Source organism: Juglans microcarpa x Juglans regia, chromosome 7S, assembly GCF_004785595.1.
Source record: "Juglans microcarpa x Juglans regia isolate MS1-56 chromosome 7S, Jm3101_v1.0, whole genome shotgun sequence".
Taxonomy (NCBI): domain Eukaryota; kingdom Viridiplantae; phylum Streptophyta; class Magnoliopsida; order Fagales; family Juglandaceae; genus Juglans; species Juglans microcarpa x Juglans regia.
In genome coordinates, this window is record NC_054607.1 from 15,236,534 (window position 1) to 15,263,365 (window position 26,832).

Genomic DNA, 26,832 nt, shown 5'->3' on the forward strand with positions numbered 1-26,832 from the left:
ACTACTGGAATATTAGAAGTATTGTTCAAATAGGTTAGCTTCTATGACCATACTGGGAAAGTGGAGTATGTTATAAGTTCAGGATTTTGCATATTCAGTAACTCACCTCTCTACATTAAAGTATATTTTCTTCATTACGTTTATCTGTTACTTTTATATTGTGATTTTGAGATGATGCATTTGAATATCGTAATTTGATGATAATGTGATTTCTGAGTGTTGAGTCTTACTGTGTGTCGATAACATGGATAGGACGAGGAGTCCCCGTGCCATTCCTAAAGCACATTGCCATGAGTTTTATATGGGTAGAGTGATTTTCCATTATGATCTTCGGGAGGGAGGGGAATGTCTTTGTATTAGCCTCAATTGATAACACAGGTAGAGAGAGTCACTAGGTTGATCATGCGTGGTGTCCTTTTATGTGTTGAATGGGTAGAATGATTCCCCGAGTCGAATGGTTCTTGATTTGGTAAAAGATCTCGCATGTTGGCTGGGTAGAGTGATTCCCTGAGTCGAATGGTGGAGCAATTTCCTGTTGGTACTTATGCAATGAGATATTATGGATTTGATGTGGACTGTTAAGAGGGTCATTCCTCACCTATTCAGAGGGTGATTCCTCACCATACGTAGATACTTGAGATTTATTATGAGGGTGATTCCTCGCTATGCATAAATATGTGTTCACGACTTTATTTACATGAACCAATGCATGCATATTCATTTTCATTGTCTCTTAATAATAATATTGTCATGGGTTTTAACCTATTGGGATATTTTAGAAGTATCACTGTGGTGGTCCCACCTGCGGTTTTGTTTACCAGAGTCATAGATCTTGATGCAAATTTATCTTAAGAAGAGTTTCCCAAGGAAGAAGGACCAACCCCGCCTGAGGTGCTGATACAGAGGCCTATCTTTGGTTAATAGGTATTTGTAATTGTAAAGATGTATATTTTACTTCGGTGAAGAATTATGTATGGTTCGTTGTATTTTGATATAAGTGATGAACTAATGAAAATGTACAATATCATTTGGTAAGAAGCGATGATGATATATGGATATTACTATTGAATGTTAACTTGTTTTACTGGTACAAATATTTAGTATTTGTCTCCAACTAACTTATTCCGTTGCAATTTATTTTACTTGTTTTGTGTTCATTTGAGAATGCACGCCTAGCCTCGAGTAAGATTTGGAGTGTTGCCGACTGACTAGCACCCATGGCAGTTCGAATCCTCATCAAATATGCTGCCGAGGAACAAGGGTGCCACATAGTTCTTCCTGATAAAAATCATATGTGAAAGATTCTCACTCAATCTCAAAACGACGATGAGAAATGGTTTCACGTTTGCTACTATGTAACTAAGACTCTTGTGAGTTACTATTTAGAGGTACATTCCTACTAGTAGGCAAGTTATTCCTACTATCTTTTGTGATTATAGGATGTGGTAAATCTCCACCCTTGCCAAAAGATAGTGCAATTCCCTTGAATTCTTGCAACTCAAAAAGTTCAAGACCTTTATTTGCTTCACCACTATTGGAAAAATCATTCTTAATAAATGTGACATCATGCGACTATTATTCCTCCATTAGGATGTTCATCATACATTACATAGCCATTTGAGCTCTTTGAATATCTTATGAAGATATACTTATTTTCTATAGAGTCAAGTTTTCCATATTTATGAGAATGGTATGAACATAACTTGTAGAACCCTAAGACTGCAAATGTCCTAAATTTTGCTTTGTGCCATTTTAAAATTCATATGGCGTTGAGGGAACATCCTTTTAGATGGCACACGATTCCAAATATAGGAAGACATCAGTTTCAAATGCTTAGATTAGCTTGTAGTGTGATGCTCCTAGATTTCGCTTGGGATTGGAAGGACATCTGAAGCGTCGAAACAAGCAGCACAAGGTCACGTGCCCCCGTTCATGATAATTAAAGATGCAATACGCCTAGCTTGCATCTAATAGTATGCAATATTCGTAATGGATAATTTTTTTCTTGAGCAATACTATGCACCAAACTAAAGATATCCCAAATACTTAAAACATAATCCATACCTATTGAGATGCTAAACACATCCATGATTACAGTACGAGTCTCAAAAAGACTGTAATCTCAAAAGTATGGGAGTCAGAGCTCCATCATTATAACACCAAAAACATAATCACTAGTCTAGTTCATCGAGCAACTCGCGTAACTCTGCTAATGATGCCATAATATTGCCTATAAATTTAACTATGGAAGCCACAAGCTCTGCGTTGCGTCGGCGTCGCCTAATTAACCTCCTCTAGTCGGTCAGGCTTTGCTCTAGATCCTGACATATCGCCTATCATTCAGGGGAGAATGATAGTAAGGACTATCACTACAAGATTTGAGTATAAATCTCCGTAAGTTAACATGAAACTTAACATACAGTATACAAATACATGCATGACAGTAAATGCATGAATGCATAATCATAATCATAAATAAGCACGACATAACTTGACTTATAACATGGCATGACTTAAACTGAACGTGGACTAAAGTTGAAACTGAACTTGAGATGATGTGAACTAGAACGTGAAGTGAAATATGAACTGAATGTGAATTGAAACATTAACTTGACATGACATGAACTGAACTGATCGTTAAAAAAATATGAGCACGAACGTGAAATACATGAACTTGGAGCTGATTGAAATAGCATGACATGAAACTGATCATGAAATAACATGAACTGAAACTAAACGTGAACTGAGCGTGAAACTAAAATGAATTCTGACAATAAAAAATGGTTTCGCCAATTATTTCATCAAGAATAGTGAACAATCAGAATGATTTCGCCCAACATATTTCGTCAGAGGTACTCAAACAATCAAAATGATTTCGCCATGAGTATTTTAAATGAGATACCCTAACAATCAGAATGATTACATCAGGAGTACCTAGTAATATTTTGACAATCATAATAATTACGTAAGGAGTGTAAAGCTCGTGGCCCATACCAATTGGAGTTTAACCTTAGGATGGGACGACGTTGTTCAAGTAAAATTTTTCTTTTCCTTGACTTCTTTTCTTATTTCCTCCTTTCTCTCTACACCCCAATGTTTTCCCTCTTTCTCCCTCTCTTCAGTTTCTTTATTCCGATTTTCCCTCATCCCGTAACTCACCCCCCACATGTATTTGACGGTTCCTTGCATATTTTTCTTCTGTTCTTTTCTTTTTCTTTTCCTCTCAACCAAACCTCTCTCAATAGCCGCTTCCTCTCACATCCTTTCTTCTGCTCTCCTGTGATTGTTAGTGTAATTGTGGTGCTGCATTGTGTTTTGGGAAAATTTTTAGTTTCGTACAGGTAAACCATTTTTTTTCTTTTCACATTGTGTTTTTCTTGGTTGGATTCGATGTATCTTACCCTTACATAACCACTCTCTGTTTTTCACTCACAAGGTTTTATTTTCACAAATCACTACATCGTGCACCTTCATCCTCAAGAGCCTTGCGGGTTGACGTTGCTCATACTGGTAGGCTCCCATAAATTTTCATATTTCCCTCACTTTGATTTTCAAGTAGTAGTTTCATCTATATTTATTTTCTTAAAATGGGCTTCGGATTTCAATATTTTTATTTGCTCTTGTTATTTCGCCCTTATCAGATTTTTTTGACTTATCTCTTCAAATTCCTGAAATTTCCTTGGGCCGTGGCAAGTATTAAACCAGTTTAGATACAAATTGTAGGCCTTTTTCACTCAACCTGATTTTAGGTAAAACTCTCTTTAAACTTGTGTTTTAAATTCTCTATTCTCATGTGTTTTTGAGTTCCTCACTCATTCCCATATTTTCTTCTAAAAATCTAGAATTTATTACCTCGGAGTGTACTGCTATCGGGTTCAGTGGAAAGTGGAGTAGCACGATCTCGTTTCAAAGTGCTACAAGGTAATCACGAACGCTAGCTTGGGAAATTGATGTCATATTTGCACTGTTATGACATTCATGGATGAATTGATGAAGTATGTGAAACTTGGTTGGCTCTGTTGAGTGGTTGGGAATTGTTGTGGCTGGTTGGGTATCTTGTTATCGTTCATGTTGTAGGAAAGATGTAGAGAGTGGCTGATGTAGTGGTGGGGATTGGTTATGATTGGTGTGATAATGGAGTCTGTGAATGGGTCAAGTGACTGTTACACATTGGGACTTTTTGGGTACTGTTGTTTGCAGGAGTTGTTTATTTTGTGGACTATTTAATAGTTTAATCTTAGTATATCTTACTCTTACGAAGATGGAATGTTCTTAACTAAGTTAATTACGAGTGTAGGTATTAACGTGTGAGTAAATATTCTCTGTTATAGGTTCTTGTGACACGACTTTATTACAAGTTCAAAACATAGAGATTACACTGCAAGAGTCAGGTAAGCGGGGTTCCTATGCTAGATTTGCATAAGAAGAAATGAATTGAGGTTGGTTTGTAAAAATGTGCATTTTGTTTTAAAAAGAAAAAGTAAAAAACAACCTCAGTATATGTTTTGCATTCACTCATGAGATATGTATGAAAGAGAAAAGAAATGCTTTTGACATGAATAATGTAAACATGAGCAATATTTGACATGTTTCTGAAATGTACAAAAGAGCGAATATGATATATGTGAATTTTTCTACATGTGATATGAAAATGATTTGGATCTGTTTTTGATCAAATGGAAATGATATGAATATGTTCAGCACGTGGTTTGATATGATATGGATATGAAAAACCTTTGGCATACTTATTTGTTTTGATTCTGATTTTGAATATAGTTCTGATATGATGATACTGGTTCATGTGATATGGTTGGTACCAACATGATATGATATGATATGAGTGCACCTATTTTGGAAACAAAATGGACTTTTATGTGTTCTTTCTTGTGTGCACACTCCTGGCTCCGAGATTGAAAAGGGAAAAGTTTCACAATATGATACTGCCTGATTTGGCTATCGGGATAGCACAACCCTACCGCGGGGGTTAAACATGGTATATGATATGATACGATACGATATAATATAATAAGATGAAGACGTTCAATTATGTTATGCCAAAACGTTTTTAAATATGAAAATGGTTTATGAATATGAAAAGATTTTAAAAGTCGCTCTGATTTTTCTGATAATACGTTTTGAGATGTGCATATAAAAATGAAATGTTTTGCTTCTGCATACCAAACTTTCGAAAAATGGCTCATGTTTACATATTAGTATATGTTTTCTGCTTACTGAGTTATTGATAACTCACCCCTTATCTTCATTATTTTTTCAGATGATATTGATGACCCAGCAGGGGGTCAGGAATAGAAATTGGAAGCTTGACTAGATATGGATAGAAGGTCGAGTACCTAAGGGTACCATCGTTAGTAGAAGGGTTTGACTTGAGTATTTGAAGTTCTTTATGTTATTTGGATCTATTGAGACTTAAGATGTATCAGTTTATTATGTTGAGATTTAATTATGTTTTTGGTTTAGTTGGACTTATGGTTTTATCAGTTTGGTATGTTATGACTACTGGGAGATTGTGGACCCATTGGATTACTATTATTGCAGTAATGACTTTGTGGAGTTTGTAATGTGTTTATTTACTAAGTACTCACCCGGGTATGGGGTGTTACAAGGAGTACTTAGTAATATTTTGATAATCAGAATAATTACGTCAAGAGCATTTAAGTTGAGGTACTCAAACAATCAAAATGCTTACGCCGAAAGTATCTCGTGTGAATTATAAATGGAAATACTCGGACAATCATAATGATTACATCACGAGTATCTCAGACATGACTGACTGAGAAAATGATGTTTGTGAGACACACTCTAAACTTGAGACAAAACATGACATGAAACGAAAGGACAAATGTCCTGACGTAACGTAAAGTGACATGTACATGAGACATATGACATGACATAACATGAAACAGACAAACAAAATATAACATGACATAACATGTAACTAACAAAAATTACGTAACATAGCATAAAATGTAACTGACAAATATTACGTGACATGGCATAAAATGTAATAGACAAACATTACGTGATATGGCATAATGTGTAACAGACAAACCATTACTTGACATAGCATAATGTGTAACAGACAAACCATTACGTGACATGGCATAACATTACATGACATGGCAAAACGTGCAACATTACTTGATATGGAAAAATATGTAACAGATAACATTACGTGATATGACATAACATATGACAGATAACGTTACATGACAAAGTATATTATGTGACAAATAAATATTTCATGACAGAATATAATATGTGCAACAGTTGTATATGTAGTGACATGGCATAGCATAGTATATATGATAACTTAAGTATATAAACAGTAGTTCCCTTATTCATCACGCATACATAGTAATCTGACACCAAGTTAGAAGCTAACTTATAGTGATTGTCAGGTTTATGGGAAAAAGAACGAAACATGAGAAATTATAAGTAAGGATTCTAAATGTTAGAACTTCGCCAGTAATAACTTAGAAACACGAAAAATACTAACTTTGAGTAAAATTCTCTACATGTGGACAATGACTATTTTGCCCTTATCTAAAGGATTTTACATCCTAACTCTAAAATTATCTAAAATTTACATCCCTCATGTAAACTTTGTCCTAAACACAAATATCTAAATATAAAAATTTAAAACAATACAAAACCATGAGAAAAACACCATGGCCAAAACACTCCAAAGGTCATATCTCTTGATTTTGTTACAATTTCATCTAACTTCAAAACTTATGTTTAAACCAAAATATTGCAACAAAGATCCTCATATCCTAAGCTTAAAAACATGCTTAAAACATCCTACAAAATCTACTTCACAAAAACACAAAAGTTTTTAAGCAAAAAGATCCAAACTTTTAACCAAAACATAAACTCTTAAATCTCAAAGTTTTGACTCTTTTTAAAACATCTCCAAGTACTCCAAAAATTCAAACCTTTCTTCTAACATGTCCATAACACACTCATAAGAACTAACATGCTTGGAATTGTAAAAAAAAAATCACAAAAAGTCACAAAAATCCAACTTGAAGCACTCGACTCCACCACTTCATCAAACTGGGATTTTCTCAACTTTGGTTTTGATCAATCCTCTTGATAAGAGACGTACCATGATAAAAAAAATCTAACAAAATCATATGGTTTAAAATATATGTCCTAAAGTAGATACAAGATTAAACTTAAAAATCCATGGCCAAAATTAAACCAAAACATGGATCTATCCAAAAACCTCATATTTTTTATTTAACCGAGTATCCTTATGCATAAAATCACATCTTTACAAAAAAACACTTAACACCTTCAAAATAACATCATGACACGTAGATCAAAGGCTTAGGATCATGAAATAAAAATATCAAAGTCCTTGGAGTAAGATTAAACCACAAAAGATCCAAACTTTCTTAAAGCAAAAATTATTTTTCTCCTTCCAGTTTCTAAGTTTCTAGATCTAAGAAACTATTTAATCAAAAGCTTTTAATATGCAACTAATCCTTAAAAAAATTTCATATAAACATGTTAATAACAGTCCATAAAAATTTTGGACTAATATCTTTCCATTAGCTTGGTCAAAACTGCCAAAATACAACATATTATCCAGCTTATCGTCCAGAATGACATTTTCATGGTTAAAATAACCTTTTACCGATCAGAAGACTGATTAAAACAAAAAAAGTACCCATGAAAACTAGACTCAAAGAGGAACAACTTTCATGAAGAAATCATCAAGAGACAATACAAAAAAGGATTTCAAAAGCTGCAAGCAAAAATGCTCAAAAACTGCTCGAGAGAACTTGTGTGAAAAGAGATGAAATGAGAAAGGGAATGGTCTACACTCTTCCTACACAATTTGAAGGGTGAAGTGAGGTCTTGTGTTACACTTGAATGATGGATTTCTTGGCCAAAACAAGGGGCAAACTGCCCATAGTTTGGGTTGCCTTGAGGTGCCATGTAGGTTATTGTGGTGAGGTGGCCTTTGCTTTCCCATCAAGGACTATTTGAGGGCTATCTTGAGCAGTGGTTGGTCAGCCTTGGGTGGATGGAAACTTTCTCAAGAATTTTTTTTAAGGTGGCCAAAATCTGCGGGCCTAATGGGCTTCATTTGGGGGTTTGAAGAGAATTTGGTTAGGGTTTGAACTACTATTAAGCCCAAATCTATTTTTTCTTGTCTCAATCAAACTTCTAAGGTTTAAAGGGTTGAGCAATGATATCAGAGCATGAACTTGAAGGATTCATAGCATGTGGAAATGATTTAATCAAGTAATTAAATACAATCTTAATAATTTGATCCATTAAGATTTTGAAATCAAGTTTGGAGTTTGGGGTAACCGTTTAAGGTTTCGGTTTTCTCCAAAATTTTTGGGGATACAATTAGATTCTAAGTATTTAGGGTTTCACTAGGGTTGAAATTCTCTTTAGTTTGGCACAAAATGGATGATTGAATGGTATCGTGTTTTGCGTAGGTGGCATGATCTCACACATTGATTTTCTTCACATTTCCATCTCATAGTTCCTCTTGGTGCCAAGTGTCCAATACAATTCACCAAGTGTAACTAAGATCTTGCCAAGTGTCCAACAAAAGATCTTTAGCCTAATTTGGACATTTCACACTACGATTTTGAAAACACTGCACTTAGTGCTACTATCGAGGTTCCTATTTACTTCGAAAAAAGTGAAAATACATTTTGTACTATAAAATCTTAAATAATCATACTAACCTAATAGTGCAAATATTTTATCAAATTTTGGCTCTTAAGTATCTCAAAATAATCAAAACGCGTTTTCGAACAGCGTTTCGTCCGAAAATTGAAAATTGGTTTATTGGGCCAAAAAATCTTAAATATTCATTTGAGTCTGATGGCACAGACCGTATCCCATTCTGACTCTTCTAACTATCTCAAACAAATAAGATCATGCATCTAGCACCATAGTAAGTGTTAACACTGACTATGCTGACAGACTAAAACCTACGCGATTGGTTGATTCGTGAAAAGTCGGTAAGTTTTCACAAGGTTTCTAAACCCTAAAGAAATTTATCTCTTGAATTGCTGGCGGGCTATTATATGTAGCATCATTGATTGAAACCATTTCCAATAAGGTACTATAGAGGTCAAATCAGCAGCCTATAATTTAGCCTTGAAATAAAGCCGAAGGTCAAGCTAAGAGATAAGAATAAGAAGAGATAAAGAAAGACAATCAAACTCCTGAAAGGAAAGAGATAGACCTCTATATAAGTAGGGCTTAGCAAAAATCTGAAAATCTGACTCTGCTTCGACTCCAATAAGTATAAACACTAATGTATAATAACATGTAATACTAATTATATAATAACTAATATATAATAACATTTAATACTAATGTATTATGTATAAACACAAATATATAAATTTATAATAACATGTAATATTAATATATAATAACTAAAGTATATTAACATGTACTAGAAATGTATAATAATCAATGTATAATAACATGTAATACTAATGTATAAATAATAACATATAATAACATTAATTTGTACAATGATTTATTTTTTCAATTTTAGTTATGTTTTAATAAAATTGAAATTGAAAAAATATTTTTTAAAAAAGACTGAAATCTAGAAGCCCAAATCTGATTAGATTGTCAAATTGAAATTTCAAATGGGCAAAGAAAAAAAGTCCAAATCTGACTCTGCTCGACAAGTCGAAGTCGAAGTCGGAGTCGGATTGGAGGCTATGCAAATCGGAGTCGGAGTGGGAGGTCGAATTCGACCTCTGACAAAAGTCAGAGTTAGAGGTAGGGCACTCCAACTCCGACATTATCGGTGCTCAGCCTTATACATAAGGAGGAGATTCTCACAAATCTGATAGGCTCTCCACAGAAGTTCCCTACATCTAGACTCCACCACACACACAATGATTCCAACGGATCTTCCTTAAATTCCTCAATTGTATTGTAAGATATGTGTGGCTATGAGAGATTGTAAAATTACCCATTATAGTGTATTTTGCCCCCAAACCACGTAAATCACTGTGTCTTTATTTATTTATTTTTATTTACTTATTTATTATTTATTTCATGGATGAACACGAAGAGTGCCGTATTGACGCTCGAATCATCATCGTGGGCTAGGAATAATTCTTTCCTCCTTTCCGGTCTATTGTTCAAATTTACGGCATTAATAGTTGGCGCCGTTTGTGGGACACGATTATTCTCTACATCAAGAGTGGGAGAAAGAAGATTTTCCAGCATACAAAATCATCCCCAAACGAGCAGATGAAACTTCCCTTAGATAAGTGCTCTCAACCTTACACCTCTTATTTTTATAAATATCACCACTAGAAAAGTAAAGGGCGACGACCCAAAGCAGGATATGCACTTTGCACTTAAAAATGCGCCCAACACACCGTACAAAGAGAGAGTCTCGCCACATGCACCGTACACTTAAAGTGCACAGTGTGGTGAGGGACGTCTTGACCGTGCACATGCCATGCACAGTGCAGACTAAGTGCACACCGTTCACCTAGGGGGCCACTGGGCCCAACCAACCATGGGATCAGTAGAGGCGTCGACAGCCACCACGTGGACCGCCGGCGCCCTCTACCCCCACCAAGGTGGTCCCAGACCACCCCTCCTTATGGAGGTGGGGTCAGTGCCATGCACTGTATATAGCCCGTAGTGGGCTTGACAGTGACGTTGACGGCCACAAGTGGACCATCAGCGACCTCTGCCCCCGTTAGGGTGGTCCTCAACTAGCCCCCGTGGATGTGGCATCTGTCACAAAAACCGCACGACATGCACTCGATTGGCGTTTTATGGCCAACTCACTGTGGGACTGGCAAAGGTCCAGGCAACCACCACGTGGACTGTCGAAACTTTTTGCCTCTGTGACGACTGTCCCCAAATGCTACGGCCATGCGGGGTAGTGTCCTAGTCGTGGAGGCCATGCACATAACGTGCATCCATAAGGCTCACGATGGCTAGTCTTGAGCCAAGTTGGAGGTCTCGACGATCACCACCGGGACCTACAACAGCCTATGTCACCGCTGAAGTGGTCCCAACTACGAAGGTGACATCTACCTCACGGTTTGTGTGCATGGGGCGTGCACACAATCAAGTCCCACCTTGCCCACTCATTGTGGGCTGGTGGGGTCCACGGACCTCTAGCTATATTTGTCGCCAGCGAGGTTTTCCTCAGCCTCGATGCGTTGCTGCAATGGTGAGCTCCATAGCTCGGCCATGGAAACTCCTCGTCAACGGAGGAAGCTCCTTGCCACCCTCTTCAACCTCGTAACGGGCAATGGTCCCTCCTGGGCACTGCCCATGGTGGGCAGTGACTACTAGTTGTAGCAGACTTGTGTTGGCGAGCCGCGAACTTGCCAACTATACAGCAGACAAGCTCCTTTGCCTGTCCACTGTGACTCACTTTTCTCATGACAGGTTACTACTCCACCATGTATGCATCCACAATTGCTTGCCCCTAGCGACGGGAAGCAAGCTCTTCAACTCCGAGCCTCTCAACAACCCAACAGTATCTCGCCACCCTCATGGTTGGCAACAGCTCACCTTTGCTCTACCTATGAGCAGCCTACACAACGGACGGTAATTTTCTGTTCACAAAAACTTTGCTTGTCACAGAGGATGTTGCTGCCACAATAGTGGGGTCGAGCATCCCTCCAAATATCAATGATGAGTCCAAAAACATACAATGACCAAACGGACATGCATGTCAAAAGACCTCGCGACTCTTGAAACACCAAAGACGAGTCCAAAGACTCGTTGTGAACAGGGCATGAAGATCAAAAGACCCCGCTACCCCCCAAACACCAATGAAGAGTCTAAAAACTCGAGGTAACCAAACGAGGGTGCAGGTCAAAAGGCCCCGCGACCCCCTAAACACAAAAAACGAGTCCAAAGACTCATGGTGAACAAGGCGTGCAGGTCACAAGACCCTGCAACCCCCTAAACACCAAAGACAAGTCCAAATATCCGTGGTGAAAAGGGCACGCAAGTCACAAGACCCTGCGACCCTTGCCGTCAAAACAAGCGGGAAAGGTCAGGGACCCCGCCTGTCCCACTCACACCTCACTGAGAATCAACAGGCAGGACAAGTCATCAGACTACCAGACCACCCTCATGATGACCCAATAGGCGGGAAAGATCAAGGACCGCCCAACCTCCGAGACACCCAACAAGGGGTAGCTCTCTAGACTGCTCGACCTCTCTCACGTGGACAACAATACAAGCACATCATCTTTTCCAACAAAAGCTGAGTGTTTACACTCGTGCCACAACCGCTGCCAGTGGGGTACCTATTGGGAGCCTTTCAGCTCCACAACTGCCTTGCGCTGGTTTCCTTCGAGAACGAGTCGACGGGCTCAACAACCGTCTAAGGTGGACCCAGGGAGTCAATGGGCTTCCTAACCACTTAAGTGCGAGTTACTATAAACAAACTTTAACATCAACCCCGAAATGGGACCCTCAAACGACAATTTACACCAAGAGGCAGAAAATCCACTACTACCAACAATAGCAAAAACAATCACTTAAATACACACAAAAAACCAATCATGGAAATATACACTCTTCGCTGACAATAAACAATCTCTCATGCAAACATCTACACAAATAAACAAACAAACTCAAAGCCAAGCTCTGCGCTTACACTTACCGTGGTTGAGTACATCTCCCGCCCAAGCCAAGCTTTGCACTCGCCACTAGAGCAGTCAAGTACATCTCTAACCCAAGCTGACCTCCACGCTCACCACTATCGTGGTTGACTACATCTCCTGCCCAAGATGAGCTCCAAGCTCGCATCTAATGTGGTTGAGCACATCTCCCGCCCAAGCTGAGCTCTCAGCTCGCCACTACAGTGGTAGAGTACATCTCCTGCCAAAGCCAAGCTCCACGCTCGCATCTAACGCAGTCGAGTACATCTCCTGCCCAAGCCTAGCTCCACGCTCATACCTAATGCGGTCGAGTACATCCCCCACCAAAGCAAAGCATTGTGCTCGCACCTAATGTGGTCAAGTACATCTCTCGCCTATCTCTCCACGCCTATCTCTCCAAGCTGAGCTCTTTACCACTTAGCACAAAACAAACAAAAAACCAGGGACCAATTTTCAAAATTTATTTTCCAGATTATTGACTTGAAGATTCTCAAGGGCTTCTTGTTGAGCAAATTGACCTTAATAATCGTGGGCATCTATAGGGGTCAAATTAGCAGCTTGTAATTTAGTCTCGAGATGAAGTAAAAAATTAAGCAGGTTTGGGGGGTGAGATGAGAATTTTGTGTTTTGTTTGAAAGTTTAAAATATTAGGTTTTAATAGTATTATTGTTTTGAGATTTGAAAAAGTGGAATTACTTATTATATTTTATATGAGGATTTAAAAAATGTGTAATGATGAGATGAAAATTTTGTGTTTTGTCTCACCTCCCAAACCTGCGAGATAGGGAAAGACACTCTGACTCTTAAAATGAAAGAGATTCATACTTCTAAAAGGAAAAGACTTCACAAGGCAAGTTGGACTCAATCACTACAAAAAAATAGACACTTCTATATAAGGAAGAGATCCTCACAAATCTGACAAGCTCTCCATAGAAGCTCCCTAGGTCCATACTCCACCACACACACAATGATTCCAAAGGATCTTCTTAAATTCCCCCAATGTATTGTGAGAAATGTGATGCCATGAGAGATAGTAAAATCACCATTATAGTGGATTTTACCCCCAAACAACCTGTGGATGTAAGAATTATGTCGAATCACGTAAATCCTCGTGTCTCTCTTTATTTATTTTTATTTTATTATTTATTATTTATTTTATGGATGAACACGAAGAGCACCATATTGACGTCCGAATCATCATCGTGGGCCGGGGATAATTCTTTTCTCCCTTTCGGTTTGTTATGCAAATTCAAGGCTGATGGGAACCAAGGTGGGCCTAGTCTTAAAGATCATTTGCAAATTCCAGATGGGCCAATTACAAAATCAAGGGCCAAGAAGATCAAGGAAGCAATGCATGAATTGGTACAATCCACTTGGGATGAAGCTAGCAAGAGCCCAACACTCAAGATGGGCTTGAAAGAAGGAGAACTAGGTTTGATCCACTTGATTCAAGCTGTGGAAGACATGACTTAGAGATAGGGCCTATTGTTATTGGAGACTTCCAATTTGGTTAAATGATTTATTTTATTAGTTTAGAATAAGTGGGCTTGAAGATGCCTGGCCAATACGTCTTATTTTTAATAAACTAGAGTTTTCGAGAAGACCTTGTATTTTGGCCAAGGGCTTATTTGAAAAGTTACTTTTTAGGAATTAGGGTTTCAAGAGATACTGTAACGTTACTGTAGCCGTACTGTAGCCGCAGGTATTGTAGCGAGACACTGTTCATCAGGGCATTTTGGGTAAAAAGGGGCTTTATTTTGGCTAGGGTTTTAATTAGGTTTAGTTTAAATACTCCTTGTAGCCTCATTTGAAGGTTAGACAATATTGAATGTTATTTGTGAGTTGAGGTTTCTCCTCTTGTTCTTGATTGAACTCTTGAACTTATCAAAGGTAAATCACAACCTTTGTGGCGTTCCTCCTTTGTAATCTAGGTTCTTGAGACGGGTTCTTCAATGGGTCTAGATTTTGATATAATCTAGGTTCTTGAAATGAGTTCTCATTGGGTCTAGGTTTTTTCATCCATTGACTTGAATTTGGCTTTCTTGGGGAGTTTTCAAATTGATTGTGGGTTCAAGGGATTTCATTCCCGCGGGTTCATATCATTTGGTATTCAGAGCCAGGTTTCTAATCAGGTCTGATTTTATATTTTAATTTCTTGCATCCTTAAATTTAATTCTAGTGCTACATTGTTCTAGAGTTGCCAAAAAAAAAAAAAAATTGCAGAAACAAAAAGTAGGCTGCCAAAATTCTGAGGGTTTTGGGTTTAGCTGAAATTTGCATCACCTAGGGTTTCAAAATTCTAGGGTTTAATCCATATCTGAGTTTGTCAATTGCTTGGAATGTCGTTCCATTGATTCTCTTCTATTTCGTTGTCAATTCTTGTGTGCTTCAATTCAATTGCTTGATTTTTTACAATTGAGTATTTCTGTTTGTGATTGAATTAGAAAAAAGAAAAGAAAAGAAAAGAAAGGAAAGGAAAAGAAAAGAAAAAAAAGGAAAGGAAAAGAAAAGAAAAGAAAAGAAAGGAAAGGAAAGGAAAAGAAAAGAAAAGAAAATTCGAAAAGAAGAAGAAGAAGAAGAAGAAGGAGGAGAAGAAGATAAGGAGATATAGCATATTTAAAGGTTGTTACATAGTTACAACAAAGACAAGGAAAAACATTTGTTGATTGAGTTTTATCGTCAAAGGGGCTGAATACATATTTGTAGTTGGTATCTTGTTCTATAATTACTCTTTCCCTCATATAAATTCCTTGAATCCCGTGTCGTTTTATTCCTTCCTTGTTTCTTGTTTTTTGGATCTATATTATTGGTTGGAATAATACAAGATTGTATTGTCTTGATTTTAGTTCAACGAGTTCTTAAAGAACTTGAGCGGGAAAACTATTGAGGTAAAAGGCAAGAGAGTGTGAGACTAATATCGGGAAAAAGCCAATTAGGAGTGAAACACGAGTGGAATGCCATTATTCGAGTGTAAACATGTAAGGGAGTGTGTGAGGTTTTTTCACTAACATTCATTTGTACAACACTTTACAATATCTCATCGGAGTGGCTCTTCACCAAAGGGGATGGTAGATAACTCATCCTTTGTGTTGCAATCCATGCAATAACAGTTTGAGCGGTTGAACTTGGTGTTAGGTGAAGTGAGGATAAGATGGATCATCAAGAAGTGGTGATTAGAAATTTACAAGGTAGGAGAGATAGGAGGAGGAGTGAACCTTGTATTGAACATAACTGTAAGAATGAAGAGTATGGTGAGTCTCTTGTTACCAGGCATGCTCTCAATATACAAATTAAGATGGATGATACAGAGAAGCAGAGCGAGAACATTTTTCATACTAGATTTCACATCAACAACAAGGTATGTAGTATGATCATTGATTTGCGAAGTTGTATTAATTTGGCTAGCACTACTTTAGTTGAGAAATTGAATTTACCTACCTTAAAACACCCTAGACCATACATGTTGCAGTGGTTGAGTGATTGTGGGGAGGTTAGGGTCAATAAGCAAGTGCTAGTTACTTTTTCATTTGGAAAATACCAGGATATGGTCCTTTGTAATGTAGTGTCTATGCATACTGGTCATATTTTGTTGGGGAAGCCATGGGAGTTTGATAGGATGGTGATCCATGATGGATTAAGGAACATGTACAGTTTTGAAAAGGATGGAAAAACAATCAAATTTGCTCCTTTAACTCCAACACAAGTCCATGGGGACCATTTGAAACTGAAAAGTGAGGTTGCTCAAAAAAGAAAGAGTGAAAATGAGTGTGATCAAAAAAGAAAAAGTGAAAAGGAGATTGAGCTAAAAAACAAGAGTGAAAGTGAGATTGAGAATAAAAGAAATAGTGAGGCCGAAAATGAGAGGGAGAGTAAAATGAGAGAGAGAAAAGATGAGGGTGAGGCTGAAACCTCAAGAGAAAGAGAGAATGAGTTGAAAAATAGTTGTCAGGTCGAGAATTCAAAACAAGATGAAGGAAAAGAGAGTGACAAAAAAAAGAGAGTGAAAAGCAAAAAGAGAGTGAAAGGGAAAAAGAGAGTGAAAAAGAAAAAGATTGTGGAAAGAAAAGAGAGAGTGAAGAAAGTGAGAGAAAAACAAAAAGAAAAGTGAGTTTTTATGCTAAGGCGAGTCTTAATATTAACGAACTTGATGTATCTTTGCCTAGTGTTATTGTCTTTTTGTTGCAGGGATATGAGGTCATGTTTCCTAGAGGTGTGTTTAGTGGATTGCCACCTATTAGGGAGATAGAGTACTACATTAATTTTGTGCCAGGTGCAACAATTCCTAACCGACCTTTCTTTGAAGAACATGAGTCTTTTTCACACTTGAAGGGACAAGGTAAGTCGTTGACTATAATGCATGCTAAGTGAGAGGACTGTGCTAAGACTTTTCCTCATGTATTCAAATACACACAAGGTATGAAAAATTTTGTGGTTGATGCTTTAGCAAGAAGGTATGTCTTTATCTTCATTTTAGATGCAAAATTGCTGAGACTTGAATATAATAAGGAATTGCATGCTAATGATGATGACTTTGCTAGTGTGTATGGAACATGTGAAAAAGCATCGTTTGGTAAGTTCTATAAATTAGATTGGTATTTGTTTAGAGAGAATAGATTTTGTGTGCCAACTAGTTTTATGCTTAAGTTGCTTGTGTGTGATAGACATGGTGGTTTGTTGGGTAACTTTGGTGTAAGGAAGACTTTTAATATGTTGCATGAACGTTTGTGGAAGTATCATTTGCCATTCACTGACGTATTGCATGAACGTTTGTGGAAGTATCATTTGTCATTCATTAACGTGTTGCATGAACATTTGTGGAAGTATTACTTGCCATTCATTGAGTTTGCATATAATTGGAGTGGTGTAAGAAAAACTTTAGGTGTGTTTCATGAACGTTTGTGGGAGTATCATTTGTCATTCATTAAATTACTACATGGACATTTGCGAGAGTATCATTTGCCCTTATTAGAGTGTGCATATAAAACCTTGCATACTACTATTTCTTATTCTCCATTTGAGGTTGTTTATAGTTTTAATCCACTTACTCCTTTACCTTTGATGGCTTTGTTTGTTGATGATAGGAGTAGCTTGGATGAACATTTTCAATTTTTTGAGAAAATTAATGAAAATACATATGAAGTAGATCTTTCAAGTAAGTATCATGTTTTTGCTATTTTCAATATTACTAACATTTTTCCTTTTGATCCAGGTGGAGATTCGAGGTCGAATCCTTTTGAGGAGAGGGGGAATGATGGGAACTAAGGTAGGCCTAGTCTTAAAGATCATTTACAAATTCCAGATAGGCCAATTACAAGATCAAGGGCCAAGAAGATCAAGGAAGCAATTCACGAATTGATGTAATCCACTTGGGATGAAACTAGCAAAAGCCCAACACTCAAGATGCGCTTAAAAGAAGGAGAACCAGCTTTGATCCACTTGATTCAAGCTGTGGAAGACATGACTTAGAGATAGGGCCTATTGTTATTGGAGACTTCCAATTTGGTTAAATGATTTATTTTATTAGTTTAGAATAAGTAGGCTTGAAGATGCCTAGCCCATACGTCTTATTTTTAATGAACTAGGGTTTTCGAGAAGGCCTTGTATTTTGGCCAAGGGCTTATTTGGAAAGTTACTTTTTAGGAATTAGGATTTCAAGAAGTACTGTAGCGTTACTATAGCCGCGGGTACTGTAGCGAGACACTGTTCATCAGGGCATTTTGGATAAAAAGGGGCTTTATTTTGGCTAGGGTTTTAATTAGGTTTAGTTTAAATACTCATTGTAGCCTCATTTGAAGGTTAGACAATATTGAATGTTATTTGTGAGTTGAGGTTTCTCCTCTTGTTCTTGATTGAACTCTTGAACTTATCAAAGGTAAATCACAACCTTTGTGGCGTTCCTCCTTTGTAATCTAGGTTCTTGAGACGGGTTCTTCAATGGGTCTAGATTTTGATATAATCTAGGTTCTTGAAATGAGTTCTCATCGGGTCTAGGTTTTTTCATCCATTGACTTAAATTTGGCTTTCTTGGGGAGTTTTCAAATTGATTGTGGGTTCAAGAGATTTCATTCCCGCGGGTTCATATCAAAGGCATTAATAGGTACGATTCCTCATTTTCCGCAACACTAATTTTTTGTGGTGTGCCAGAAATCATTAACTGCTTGCGTATCTCTTTTTTCTCACATAGTTCTTGAAACTCTTTAAACAAGTATTCACAACCCCAGTCAACTTGTAAAATTTTTAAATTCATTTATCTCTAATTCTCAACCACAAAGCAGTTGAAGCAGTCCAATGCTTCAAAGTGACGAGAGATCATTTAGATATAATTGAAATGTGTGTAGTCTTCTATAAATGCGAGACAATAAGAGGTGCCATTGTGTGCCTTTACATTCATAGGTTCGCAAATATTAGAATGAGCTAGCTATAAAGGATAAGATGCCCTATGTTCCTTTCCAAAAGGCTTCATACAAGTTTTCCCAGCTAAATAAAGCTCACACATAGTAGATTTAGTTTAGTGAGAGACCCCAATAGGCATTCTCTAGCTAGTTTAGCCATTTTATCTTTTCTAAGTGGCCTAGTTTAGCATGTCATTTCAATGAATTAGAAACAACATCATCATCATCATTTGAAGACATAAAAGAAAATGAGAAATGTTCTAAACTCAACATAAAGAAACCAATCGAAAGAAAACCATACCAATACAAAGTCCTATCCAAATAAAAGTCTAGCTGATAGCCTTCAAAATAAAACGTAAAACCAAGTTTCAACATAGAAATAACTAAAAATAGATCACAATGAATACCAGATGCATAAAGCATGTCATGAAAAAGTAACAAGTTCCCTAAATGCATCTTGAGTTGGTAGCTGTCAACTTCAAGCACTTCTTCTCGAGTTCTGTTATCCAATATAACGTACAATTTGCCAGCAGATATTCTTCCATAATATATTAACCCAACTCGATCTTGAATTACATGTTTGGTTGCTCTTGTAACGCCCCAAAAGAAATTTGATGGAAATAATTTCTTTTATTTAGACATTAGATATGCCATGAAAACGTATGAGAGATTTTATGGATCCAAGACTAGTTAGGTTTTGATTTGTTAGCATTGTTGAATTATGATCCCCTAAAGTAACGAAATGCCTTTTGGATTTTTTAAGGCATGTAAGATCATAATTAGATGAAACGGATTGCACCATTAGATTTGTATGATTTTTTTAGGATTTTATAGTGCAACAAAAAATTGCGTGATTTTCGGGTGCCAACAAATGGGTCAACCAAAGAGCATCACGTGGCATTTAGTGTGCCACATCACCAACCAGTTGTCACATGCCTCTCTTACATGCCCATACCTCTATTACACCCACCATGCCCTTCCGCTCACACCTTGTACCTTTTTGACCAACCATCTATGGTGATTTGAAACCCCCAAAACCGAGTCACACATAGCACTCTCATTGGATTAGCTAAAAACTAAATCCAATAAGAATTTAGCTATTGAATCATAAAATGTATCACATTGGAATAACTATATTCCAAATATTTGAAATATAGCTACAGTAACTTCTAAAGTAATTTCTAAATTTGAAAGATACTGTTTATTCATCAAATCTATTTTATATTATTTATTTCTCTCTCTTGAGGTCTCCATTAATGTCTCACTAGTTTCTATTTTTAACCCATAATTTAATTAGAATATGATTACTAATTAATATATAATATTATAAATAGTAAAATATGATAAAATAAATAATTTCATAATTAAAAAAATAAAAAATTTTTGAAATTATTAATTACTCATGAATAAATAGGTAATCCAATGCAGAGATTTAATGTGAATAACCAAAGCCAAATTCATCTTTTATTATTTTATTGTCATATGATGAAAAAATGGCTATTCCAATGTGGAGACTTATGTGAATGGAATAGCTAAAAGCTAAATTCATCTTATATTCATAAAAAATGTATTTTAACTTTAGCTAATCCAATGAGAGTGCTCCGCTCCATTTCCATCGGTTTACACTTCCCCATTCCCACTTGACTTGGAACAATTTTTGCAAGCAACCTCCCACACCCTCCATGTACCTCTCTTACACACACCACGCGCCTCTCTAACACCCTTGTACACCCATGATCAGCCCCCATTGATTTTAAGATTCAAACCAAAATTGAGACACCCAAAGCCCCACACCACTCGGTTTTGTCCCACAAACTTGAACAATCTTTGCAAGCAACCAACACACCTCATTGTACCACCAATCCAACCCCATTCCCTACCTAAGGTCAGCTTTTTCAGCCCTCTAATCCACCCCCACACTCCATCAAAATAACCCCCATGGTTGAGGTTCAAAACGCAAACCAAACCCCAGAAAGTAGGCTATCGGGTGCAAAAATGGGGGTGGTGCTAGCGGGCCACCTAGCACTTACTGCTGGGCATACCGTTGGTACAAATGTGTAGTTTTTCTTTTTCTTTCATCTGTTTTTGTAGATATGTTTTTAACATCCTTAACTATTAAGAAAAATTTTTAAAAATATGCAACTTTCCTAATAATCCCTAAGTTAAATAAAAATAAAATAAAAATATTCAGCAGTAACGTAACATTTGGTGGTGTGTGTGTGTGTGGGCTAAGTAGCATTTTCCAATATCTGGTTTGCCCCTTTTCACCACACAACTTGACTCCTTCCACAAGCAAGCTACCCCATGCCCTGCCTTGTGCCTCACATGTCAGCCACCCAAAACTCCCCTCCTCTCAAGCCAAAACCAAGCCTCACTCAACCGGATACAAAGACTCCATCACACCTGAGCTTGTTCACTTCAACAAGCAACCTTTCCCATCAACCCCATGGCTTCCTCCACCGAAGCAGCCTTCACTTGCTTTCCTTTTCTTTTCCCATACACACTCTAGCTTTCTCACTTGCACGCAAGATCACTAAACAAATTGAGAAAAATATTATCTTCACTGATCTAACTGATACACAAGAATACAAATATATATATATATATATATATATATACACACACACACACACACACACACACACACACACACAAGTGTGATCCCGTAATTGTTGGAGAAAATATTTCAGTATAAAAGGCTAGTGATAACGCAAGCTGGAAGCATGATTTGTGAAGCTAGCTGGGGGCTTGATTTGCGGAAGTTATTGCTTGCTCATGAGTTGGTGATCCTTTGACCGAAGCATTTAATGTAGAGGATATACTGACATGATGCATGGGATTAGATTGTGCGCTGTTATCACTCAATTCCCATAACACTTGTGAGTGAGAGCAAACCAAGAGAGAGTGAGAGAGAGTGAGAGAGAGGGAACCAAGGTGAAACTAGACTTTTGATTTAATATTCACAACTTCTGCTTGATTTTTGTGGTTTTTATTGAGAAAATCAATCATACATACCTATATACTCATTCTAATGTTTTCTATTTTGTTTAATATGTTTTATTTTTTTATTTTTTTATTTTTTTATCATTTGTGACTAGAGAACCAAAAAGGATTAATGAACTTTCATCTGAGCCTAATAAACTGATAACTTGGGATTAATTGGGTTAGAATCAAATATTATATTTTCAACGGCTATTATTAAAAAAAATTAAAAGAAAATATTTGAACCAGTATCACATTGTATGAAATAAAAGAGGCAGAACGTAACTTAATTTAAAACTCCCCTAATGGCATCCTGGGATCAATACTTCAAGATTTGGGTGAATTCTCAAACTGACTATAATAGCATCAAATTATACTTTAATAACCCTTATCGAATTACGATCCATCATTCATTACAATGATTTTGGTTTCCTTAATTACGTACAGAGAGATTGTTCCAATTAGGTCTGCTGTCAACACAACAATAAACCTGTTCATAGATAGTCACTGTTTTGCAGAGCCTCTTGAACTTCCAAAAGCTTCGTTGGTCATCATCATGGCACAACCATCAAAAAGCATTAGGCCATTTAACCTCGCTTTACTGGCCTTTGAACATAAGATTTATTAGGGTCTTCTGTCTTGAGCTTTGGAGGTCTAATTTCACCCTTCTTACCCTGCAAATGCACAAGTCAATCTTTTTCAGCATTTTGTTTTTGGTGAGTGAGAAAAAGGGTAAGGTGGGAGTCCATGGTTGGTAACTTGGTAACCCTGCCTGAGCAAGTAAGCTTATTCCATCCTATTGATCAAACCATAGTCGATATAAATCCAGGAAAAGGGTCTAATAGAGAATCCCAGCAGTGGCCTAGCTATTATCAAGAGAATGTTGTCCCATAGTTCGAACTCAAGACCTATTCGACACCAGAGCCTAAGGGAGTGACCTAGAGCCGGAGCACCACTCTTGGTGGGTTTCAGCAATTCTCATTTGCTTTTTTGTTAGAAAAATAAAAGGTCAGGGAAAAAGAGACAAAAACAGCCAAAACAATAACATTGTCTCACCTTTTTACCACTCTTCATAAAATCTCTCCAGCTTGAAACCTGATGACCAAAAAAGGTAGATAAACACAGCCGAATTGCAAAAATATTAGCAAAGAAATTGACGTTTTAGTTTTAAAATGGAGATATATATATATTTTAGGAATAAAATTCAGGAGTTATTGCAGAGCGCCATCAACATAAAAATTCAAACTCCAACAATACGGAATCTTATAACAGGATAAATAATGTTTTATGGATAATTAATAGAATCAATGACATTGCATAGGATTTGGAAAAAAACAGACAACAGGAACAAAAACCATAAACTCACGGAACACAATATAGCATGTGAAATGAGAAAAGTGGATAACCATCATTATCTAGACCTCAATGAAGTTAGAAAAGTAGCAGCAGTTTTGGCCTTGTTTGGTTACCAAAAGTTTTCAATAATGTTATTAAAGTTTTCAATAATTCTTCAGCTGGAATCAACGTTATTAATGGCTGAAGGCTCATTTGAGAACTAACGATTGCAGCTTGTGGGCATGTAGTTTTAAGTGTAGTAGCAGAAAAACTGAATAATAATGCAACATTTTGATATGAACTCAATGAATGAAAAATCTGAGGATAATATTCAACATTAGGGATTATAAATATGATACCAAATCAACCATTCACACAGTTTCATATTTCACAACCAAAAAAATTCATAAATAAGAAAGTTAAAGAATATTATTTTGCAGCCAAGGAAAATAATTAAAACCTACCTAAAACATGAAGAATAGAGCTGCCACGCTCAGGATTTTCCATTATTTGAAGCAGAAACAAAGCAAGACATTCTTTGTTTACTATAAGTTTAAGCCTTTTACATAACCATCTAAAGAAGTAGATCTTTGACAAAATGCAAGAGCACAATAACATAGAAAGAAGTCAAAGGATCAACCTATTAAAATAATGGTTCATGTAGCTTACAAAAAGAGAATGTGGTTTTGTGCTTAGGCAGTGCCAGATGAAGGTGGCTTTGAGGACACTCAACACGAGGACACTCAACACTCTTAATACAGTGGTTGGAGTAACATACTGGCTAGAAGCTAAAACCTTTCACAAGATATAACTGGAAGGGAAATTTGTTTGAGGAACTAACAATAGAAAATACCATGTTTGTTTTATGCCCGTATAGGACTGAAGAACACAAACACAATATGTGGGTGTGGGTGTGCGTGTGCGTGTGCGTGTATATAATGAGAAAGAGATGAATTTTAAATGATAAAGATCGAAACAGACCCTCTGTTCTCTTGTTCCTTCCCACTGCTCCTCATGCTCACGCTTTCTCTTCCACATTTCTTTTGTTTCTTCTTCATCCTTCTTCAATCTACCTTCCTCTTCCGAAATCTTCACAACCATAAAAGGAACAAAGATCATCCCAATATAGGCCAAAAATTTAAACAGCCAATGGAGCAAGGACGACAGAAGAGCTTTCAGCATACCCTCATCTGCATTTTTCTCCTTCGCCATTCCTGCTGTGTCAATATTTCTTGGACCTTTAATTTCAGCTGGCGCTGGAACTCCTCTGACTTCTCATACTGTTGCTCATATTTTCCCTTTAAGCATACCAAAGAGGTTAGTTAATAGGTTGTGTCAGAAGCCTTGAATTGAGAAGGGCAATCTACTAAGGAGAAGATTAAACATACAGGGACAAAGCCAGGATTTATGTAGAGGGGGGCCATAGGATATATAAAAGTTTGTATATAATAAAAATTAAAAGATTACTTAAAAACGTACATAAATATATAGGAAGTTTCAAGTTTGAATGTAAAATAAAAAATTTAACATGCCAATTGATCTCAATGTTCCTTCAACAAATAAAGATCATTAATTATCACATTCCTTATGATCAATATAGACTAGCAAATAATTTATAAGAAAGCTGTAATTTATTTTGTTTCGAAACCTTATCTCAACAATATTAAAAACTGAAAAAGTTCGTTCAATTTATTTTTATTTCGAAACCTAATCTTAACAATGTTTATGATTTAAAGTGTCAATATTGTTCAATTTAAGTTTTCAAAATAAAAGGCAAAGAAAATGACCCATGAAAAGTCATATTATGATATTTAAAACTAATTTAAACATACATACAACATAATAAATCAAATTAAAAAATATGGATTTACATGATGAATCAATGAGCATATATATGATTTATGGAGAATAAAACATATTTAGGATTAAAGAAATTCACATCTAATAATTTATTAAATTAATGAAAGAAGTCAGCTGAATCAATGCCCCCCTAAATTTGTCCCTACATGGATATACAAGTCACATCAAGACAACTAATGTATTAGAGAAAATAATGGGGTTAAACGAGAAGGCACCAAGACAAAACAATAGTATATACTGCACTACATGTTATATAAAGTAAAATGAAAAAAGATCTTTAGGAGAAAGATGTGCCAAGCAAAAATTTTGTTTCACCTTATAGTTACAGGGATTAGCAACCCTACAGTCAATAACAGACTAACTTAAACATGCCCAAATCTAGATCTCAAAGCTTAAAAACTAAAATTGGCACTCACATTTGAAAAATGCAAAACACACAAGCAGAGATGTGTGTGTGTCAAGGATATGGATATGCAAAATTCCACATACCTCGTCAACCAATGACTTGATCTTAGAAGCTGTATCTTTCTTTAACTGCTTCTTTCTCTTCATTCTAAGTTCTTCTGCAGTTCAAATCAATTAAGAAAGAGCTCTTTTTTCAATTTATACAAAACAATTATGAATAGACTAGCCGCATTAAAAAACAGAGCATACAGAAATTTTCTCCAATTTGGAGAGGTTAAATTTGCTAAGAAGCTAAATCATTGAACCTATAGTACCAACCTTTTGCTGCATTTACTTGGCTAAGAACATAATCTCTTTCCTCTTGATCAAGTAAGAGTTGTTGGGCTTTCGCCAAAGCTGCTCACAAGTCAACAACTCAAGACTGGTGAATAATTCCGATCATATATTTAATAAAAAAAATATATAAAACTTTCAATAATTGCATCAATATTCCTTCTCCATTAATCCAAAAGATAAAAAAAGGTAACCAAACACCACAAAATCAAAAGTTCCCAGTGAAACACAAACATCTTTCCAAATCATCCTTATTGTACAGTTATGTAACACAACTACATGTTAAGACTACAATCCATTACTAATCTTGCCAATTTAAATCCCACCATATTACTACAGAACCAACTTCTCCTCCCTCTTTACCCACTTTACTGGCAGGGCTATGGTCAACAGCCAATGATAACATCTAAAAGAAAAAAAAGTGTAGAGAAGTAATAAATAAGCTTGTGGTAAAAAATTCACAATGACCCACCTTAATGCATACAGGTAACTTCTAAACTATTGAATCCCATCCCCACAAATCTCAAAGAATCAAAGTAGATAGAAAGAAAAGTTTGAATCACAAAAACCAGGAGTTGTTGCTCTCTTTAGAGTGCATAGATGATGATAACAGAAATCTCTAATGTTTGTAACATAAGAACCCCACGAAGCTTGGATTCAGCTAGAGTGGCTTGCAAATTTGACTGAGCTTGAAAATCCTAGCATGCAGTTTACAACTCGCAACTAGAACACAGCATCAATAAATAGCAGCAAATAATAAGCAAACCATATATTTGTAACTAAAGCAGTCTCTCTTCCTGCAGCAAAACCGTCCAGTAAAATCCCCCTTTATCCTCCTTCTAAGTTGTGTTTACCAC

At 36.5% G+C, this 26,832-nt stretch overlaps 1 protein-coding gene and 1 long non-coding RNA gene across 2 annotated transcripts in view; one reads left to right on the forward strand and one right to left on the reverse strand.

Annotated features, from left to right (window-relative positions):
• The first annotated feature begins 254 nt into the window (after positions 1 to 254).
• LOC121240299 lies at positions 255 to 20,307 on the forward strand. The gene is made up of 3 exons (XR_005935511.1): positions 255 to 266; positions 9,790 to 9,795; positions 20,113 to 20,307. It is a non-coding gene; the product is annotated as an uncharacterized LOC121240299 (long non-coding RNA).
• Positions 20,308 to 22,383: 2,076 nt separating this feature from the next.
• Positions 22,384 to 26,832, reverse strand: part of LOC121241145 (dnaJ homolog subfamily C member 8) — a 32,108-nt gene continuing 27,659 nt past the window's right edge. Inside the window, exons 4-9 of the mRNA XM_041138788.1 lie at positions 25,961 to 26,038; positions 25,727 to 25,800; positions 24,562 to 24,675; positions 24,359 to 24,466; positions 23,099 to 23,137; positions 22,384 to 22,716 (exon numbers count right to left, since the gene is read on the reverse strand). Of these exons, the coding sequence (XP_040994722.1) occupies positions 22,630 to 22,716; positions 23,099 to 23,137; positions 24,359 to 24,466; positions 24,562 to 24,675; positions 25,727 to 25,800; positions 25,961 to 26,038 (500 nt within the window). The 3' untranslated portion in view covers positions 22,384 to 22,629. The remainder of the gene's footprint in view (positions 22,717 to 23,098; positions 23,138 to 24,358; positions 24,467 to 24,561; positions 24,676 to 25,726; positions 25,801 to 25,960; positions 26,039 to 26,832) is intronic.